General features: G+C 33.8%; 1 protein-coding gene and 1 non-coding gene across 7 annotated transcripts; one reads left to right on the top strand and one right to left on the bottom strand.

Annotated features, from left to right (window-relative positions):
- Positions 1 to 312: 312 nt before the first annotated feature.
- LOC106385107 (protein RADIALIS-like 4) lies at positions 313 to 2,875 on the bottom strand. 6 transcript variants are annotated; one of them, XM_048751674.1, is made up of 6 exons: positions 1,564 to 2,875; positions 1,436 to 1,503; positions 1,268 to 1,329; positions 1,060 to 1,172; positions 668 to 935; positions 313 to 585 (listed from the first exon to the last, which is right to left on the bottom strand). In XM_048751674.1, exon 1 carries the CDS (start codon positions 2,786 to 2,788, stop codon positions 2,534 to 2,536), a length of 255 nt encoding a protein of 84 aa, XP_048607631.1. In that variant the 5' UTR covers positions 2,789 to 2,875; the 3' UTR covers positions 313 to 585; positions 668 to 935; positions 1,060 to 1,172; positions 1,268 to 1,329; positions 1,436 to 1,503; positions 1,564 to 2,533. The 6 variants fall into 6 exon arrangements, 4 of the variants coding, with proteins under 4 accessions (XP_048607631.1, XP_048607629.1, XP_048607630.1 ...); XM_048751672.1 differs by having other exon boundaries at positions 1,268 to 1,503; XM_048751673.1 differs by lacking the exon at positions 1,436 to 1,503 and having other exon boundaries at positions 1,268 to 1,435.
- Positions 2,876 to 6,181: 3,306 nt separating this feature from the next.
- TRNAN-GUU lies at positions 6,182 to 6,255 on the top strand. Its single transcript has one exon. It is a non-coding gene; the product is annotated as a tRNA-Asn (tRNA).
- Positions 6,256 to 6,495: the final 240 nt, after the last annotated feature.

Here is a 6,495-nt window from a genome sequence, read left to right as displayed (position 1 = left end):
AAGCTTTGAATAATCTCAAGCTCCACAATAAGAGTCGAAAATGAAGGAGATTAAGATCATGAGGCTCTGTCGCAGGAGGAAGACTATCTTCTTCTTTGGTTACTATCTGACACCTCAAAGTAAGATCTTTGAAAGGAAAAATGAATAAAAGCATCATTAAATCATATTATTGAACTTGCAAGTGAAAAAGTACCATCCTAAGGCAACTCCACGTGAATAAAGATATTATTCTTCTTATTCATTCTTTGGTATCACCTAAAGAAAAAGAAGCAAGCTTTCACCATATTGGAAGGTATCAAAAGATTTTTCAAGAGACCCGATGAAGATATTATTATTATTATCTGTCCAAGAACAAAAGCCTGTAATTTGAAAGGAAAATAAAAGGTTAAAACTGTTTTGCCTCAAATAGCCAGCCAGATATATTTGAATGAGAGAACCACTACGAAAAAAAGAGAGAGTAAAGTCATATAACACAACGATCAAAGGTTTCTTCTAACTTTTAGTGCCTTAGGTTGCACATCTTTCTCAGCCTCCCTCGCTCTTCTTCTTATGAGATAAGATGTGCTTCCTTTTCATCTTCTTCCCCTACCAGAAAATCCAACTTGAACCATTAAGGAATATAAGAAAAAACAAATTAATGAAACGCAAGATCAAAATATTGACATACCTTTTCTCTCTCCACTGAGATTTCATCATTGAGAGCATATTCCATTAGACTACATTGTACTTTAAATCGCTGAGAGAAAGGTTTCACCTTCTCTTGCAGAGGGTACTGATAATACCATTATCTGAAGAAAGATGCCCATTGAAGTCGACGGAATCATCGTTCCATGAAGGACAAACCATGTTGGGTCATGTTTGATCCTTTTCTTGAATTCAAGCACTGCCATTATGTCATGTGAAGAAGTTGCCCCATCCTCCCAAAGCTACAGTTTCTGTAGAAAGACTAAAACTTTTCAAGCTCACGAAAGCTTATTTAAGTAAAGCTGACAGAACTACTGATACAAAGTTTTTTTTAAAAAAAACAATCAACTTGACAAATAAAAGTTCCAATCTTACTCCAAAAACACCAATACACAGAAGGAGCACCTTCGAGGAGAACTCTTATGAGAAGGCCCAATCATACAAAATGTAAACGCAATAAAAAGCGATCTTGGAACAAAAGGAGGCAGCTGAAAGAAACATTAAATGTAAAGATAGGCTATTCAGTATTAGGTCCCATTCCAAGAGCTAACGAGACAGAGAGAAGTAAAGCCTTTGATCTTACTATAACGTTAGTAATCTGGGGGAATGATCATCATGAATCTAAGTCAGTCTCCACTCGGTTATCTCCAAGTTCGGGAAGTCCGAGTTATTTATAGAATACTGATGAGAGAGAGAGAAGTTTTCTTCTCCACAACACCGAGCCTAAGTCATCGTTTTCTTAACTTCCTACCTGTAAAATCTTTTCAATTTGTTGAATTTCGATCTAGGGTTCGAAAGAAGACAACATCAGAGTGTCCCCTGCCGTAGAAGAGTATTAGATAGAAGTAAAATAATTGAATTTTGTAGTTGATAGCATACCTGCTCTTCGGTAAGCAGAATGATAAGCGCCATCGGTTCCTTCCGGTTGATATCGACGGTTCGTTTGCCATGGATTCCGGGGTTTTTGTTTCTCAATGCGTAATAGGAGTCATGATCGCAACGAAATATATATGGTTTGAAAAGAAGGGAAACTATTGTAAGTTTGAAACTGATGCATGTGTTTTCAATGGTGGAGTAAATCATGGCCCTTATGAGAGTTGGTGGTGGGTAGGAGGCGTTGAAGAATGAAAACTTGAAGAAAAAAAAAACGGCTGGGAATCGAGGAAGATGAAGATGAATCGCAGTCAAAGTTGATTTCGATGTGAGGTTTTGGGCTAAGGAATGAGCCGAAACATAGCATACTTTAGAGCCCAATTGAGATCAAACAGCTCTGTGAAAATAACTGACGTGGCCGAAAGAATAGTCTTTATTGGATTGGATGATTTAATTAGATAACGTGGATAGCTTCAGAGTGGAGGATATTCCCTTTTTAGTATTGTATATTGATTTGTTTAAATTATTCTTCTCTAATGTATTTTTATGTGTTGGAAATATTCATAAAGACGTTTAAGTCAATTTATAGTGGGTGCATATCGCAGTAAACCACTAATTAAGCGATGTTCATTAAATTCAAATGTGCGAAATCATCGTTTCTGATAAGGAACATGCAAAGAGTTGTTTGATATATCCTCTTAGTCCATATTGTTATAGAACCGAGAGTTTGATCAGAGTATTATTACTATATGAGAACTTAAATCGATTGGATTACATTAGGATGGAATTGAGAAATGATTATTACATAGTTGGAAACCAAACAGAAACAAATGAAGGCTAATAGAATATAAGCAATATATATATAATAACATGGAATCAAACACTTTTACTTATATATGATCTTAGTGTCTCCATCTCAATAGAGTTTAAGGCACATAGTTATATTTTTCGGAGCTCACAAAGAATCTCAATGGCTTCAATTAGTGTTACGGTACCTAGATTGTGGGTCGTAACGTCCTGATTCAATGTCATTAACATCTCTAACGAGCAATTCATAGCGTCTTTTTACCTCTTCAGCTGATTTTCCACCAACTGCTCTTGCCACATTTTGCCATCGGTCAGGAGTGTCCTTCTCGAACTTAGCCAAAGCCATTTCGAACTGTTTGTCCTGTTTCGCTGTCCATGACGAGGTAGAGCTCCGGGAAGTGCTGATAATTGAGTTGGAAGCCATTAGTGTGAAAATGTAGAATAACAAGAGGGACGTTAGAAAAGTTGGTTTGTATTAACGATGAAAATGTTGATTTGCATTTAGTGGAAGAGTTTGAAGCTCCTTATATATAGGAGAAAAAAAGCATATAAGCTAGTTGGAGGAATATATGTTTTAAATATGAGAGATTTTATACGATCACGTACGATTTGAGTGACCCAATAGGCCAATATATATTCTTTAAGCAACCACATAGATCTATGAGGATGATCATCATTAGAGTATAGTCTCTAGTTAGTGAAACTTAGAGATTCTTTAACCATTGCTATAGAAAATTAGGATGCTTCCTTAGCGCTCATCTTTACAGTAAACCAAAAATACTATTGAACCCTCCCTTCCCTCTTTCAGCATTTTTGATCTTATAATTACTACGAGCACTAGAGCCGATACTACTCAAAAGCCCTTAAACGTGATAAGAACATTAAGATCAAATTACATTTTGTGTTACATTTGTGTTATATCCTTACAACAACTCATTTATATGTAATGACATATCTCCTACTCTTAAATACAATTATCTCTATGCTTAAATATAATTGATTGTGTATAGATACACCACAAACTAAGAAATGTATTTAGCTGATAATTATCTCATCAAAAGCATGCGACTGTTAAGCTTGTGTTAATATTTCTTGCAATTTCCATCTTGTGTGATTTTTATAATAATATCTATTAGAGTTCCTTTTTGCAGCTATTATTGTTGGATTGGCGGTTAGATGATGTCTTTTCTCTGATTAAGCTTTTATTTATTTCCCTTCCATCGCAAGGACTGTGACAAGAAGCGAATATTGCCATTATTGGTCTCAAGCTTCTCGAGAAACTTCAGGTAACCTTACAATAACTGGTTTATATTGAGCATCTATTAAAAAAGGAACATCTTTTCATGAATATATATTAAACCCTATTTATGTCCGATGCTTTAGCTAGTCTGTGTAGGTGTACGTCAGAACATGATTCCAATCATTAGACAATAAGACAAATCTCAGACAACACACAGTACTAAGATTTTGTCCTTTGGCATAATCAATCAGAGATTTTAACCCTCTAAAACCGTGGGTGCCACGGAATAACATTCTTATATTAGGCCCATTCATTCAAAAATATCAAAATGTCAAGATGTTTTCCTCATCAAAATTAATTATTTTTTGTTGCATCCTCTTCTAAAATAGCTTTTCTTACGCTAGCTCTTTTATTTCTTGCGGTCTTGTTGTTGCACAATTTTTTATTGAAATGAGAAACGGAATAGCGAAACATATTTAGGAATATTCAGGTGTTACTGTCTTCTTTTTCCTCCTTTGAACATGGGTTAGAGAATCGGACAAATTCCTAATCTTGGGATCTTATCTTTGAGAGATCTTCTGCGCCTTTCCTACGCTTGTTGTGTTCTTTTGTTTAAAACATTGTTAAATTCTCAGATTCTTCGACTACTGAGAGGTTACTGTCTAGATGGTTTCCTTTATGGTTCTAACATTAAATATAGAGAAAAAGATAAAAATATCACTAAATCAAGTTTTTGTTCACAAACTAGCACTCAAGGTCAAAAGTCACAAAAATAGCACTTAATGTTTTATCAAAAGTCACAAACTTAGGGTTTAGAGTTAAAGGGTGGGGTTTAGGATTTAGGATTTAGGGTTTAGGGTTTAGGGTTTAGGGTTTAGAGTTTAGGGTTTAGGGTTTAGGGTTTAGGGTTTAGGGTTTGAGGTTTAGAGTTTAGGGTTTATGGTTTAGAGTTGAGAAATGAAGTTTTGGGGATAAGATTTCAAATTTTGAAAAATAAAAAAATTAAAATTTTCAAAAGATAAACTTAGAAAGCTGCTATTTTGGTCATTTTAGTTTTTGAGTGCTATTTTTGTTATAAACTTAGAAAAGTGCTATTTTGGAGATTTGTCTTTAAATATATGAGTCTTATATTTTGTTTTTTGTCACTGAATATGAGTCTTATATCTAATAACGGGTATTATTAAATATCGAGAAATGATAAGAAAACTAAGTCTTACTGAAATATAAAATATCAGTCTTGTGGAAGCCTTCTTAGTTCACTGGTTTCACCAATGATTCATTAATGTTTCTACACCAGTAGGTTTATGTTTCAATTTTCGGAGAAAAAAATTTATTAAACAATTATGATGACTACCGAGAAAAACAATTGATTAGTATTGTCGAATGTCTATGTAATATTTTCATAATTGTAATATCATAATAAATCGGCGTTAAAAAAAACGAATATCAGTCTCTTATATAATAGTTCTAAATCAAGCACAAAGATTTGGTCTTCTTCATGAAAGATTGTGATACTGATATGTGGTTGCAGTCAACGATAACTGTTTTAACCAGTAATGATTGTCATCGAGCGAACATTGCCTAAGCTAAATCCGGTGATTACCGACTCTAGAAATCTTCAAAACACAGGCTTGGGATTCAAAATAGGCTAAAACATTTTTTTATTGCCGGATAAGATCAGGGGCAGTCCTGAATTACCAGGGACCCTAAACGAAAAATAACGGAGGCCCATATCTTATTATATAAAGTTATATAATACAAACAAAAAGAATGATAAATCAGAAAAAAAATTTAAGTTAGGGTAGAAATAGGAAGGAAAAAAAAATAAAAGTTTATATAAAATTAAATTTATCTTTGTCAAATACAATTCTAATGACAGAAATTAAATTTTATTATTATGTTTTTCTGTTTTCAAGTATATAAACTTTTTTTTTTTAACATTTGGGATCCTAGGCCCGGGTTTCATCCCGCTGTGCTAAAGGACGCCCCTGGATAAGATGATAGGATCTATCTTTAGAATCATTAGAGCAGGAAATACTAGACAATTAGTTCCAAACACTTTTTAGAGAACCACCTTCAAAAACACGACGAAAAAAATCAAATCTTTGTGCTCGGATATCAACCTGAATCATTTGATGATTCGAACATAGATAAACTTTGCACTATACTGATCTCTTTAAAGCATGCAAAAGGTTACTCTCTCATGAGAGAAAGTAACCAATAAAGCGGGCAATTTTTATAAGATAATTATATTGAAGATGCTTTAAGAGTTTGAGGGGGAAATTAACCAACAATGATCAAGCAATGGTCTTCTACCTTCCAGTCACTTATCTTCAAACCCTTTTTTTTTTTCATTATATAACAAGTCATATTATGAATTAATTTCTAAAATACTCAGTGGTTGGTGCCTTGGTGGTATACTGTTATTTGTTGTCTTTCTGTATTATTCATAGAATTTCACTTGATTCATTTACGGAAGACCCGAAACGACAAGATCTTGTTCATGATCTTATTTGTCTTTATTTTTCACAAATACGGAGTATATTATTATGTAATATACAATTTGGTAATCATTGAGCTGGAGTAGCTCAGTTGGTTAGAGCGTGTGGCTGTTAACCACAAGGTCAGAGGTTCGACCCCTCTCTCTAGCGTTTTTATTTTTACTGTTTCTATATTCTTATGAAGACCTACTTTTCTATGCACTTCCAGAGTCAAAATATATTTTTCTTTCTCCAAGTAAGAGCTAAAAACAAAAATATGTTTCAGTTATCCTTTTACAGTCTTTTTTTCAATAACTACTCTTTTACACAGTTTTATTTATTTTAAGTTAAAGCCTTATGTTTGGACATACGGTCTATAGTTGCAATGTAAAACTTGGTCTTCTGTTTGGG

Source organism: Brassica napus, chromosome C3, assembly GCF_020379485.1.
Source record: "Brassica napus cultivar Da-Ae chromosome C3, Da-Ae, whole genome shotgun sequence".
NCBI classification, from domain to species: domain Eukaryota; kingdom Viridiplantae; phylum Streptophyta; class Magnoliopsida; order Brassicales; family Brassicaceae; genus Brassica; species Brassica napus.
The sequence above is the reverse complement of the archived record's forward strand: the minus strand, read 5'-3'. Positions and strand labels throughout refer to the sequence as shown.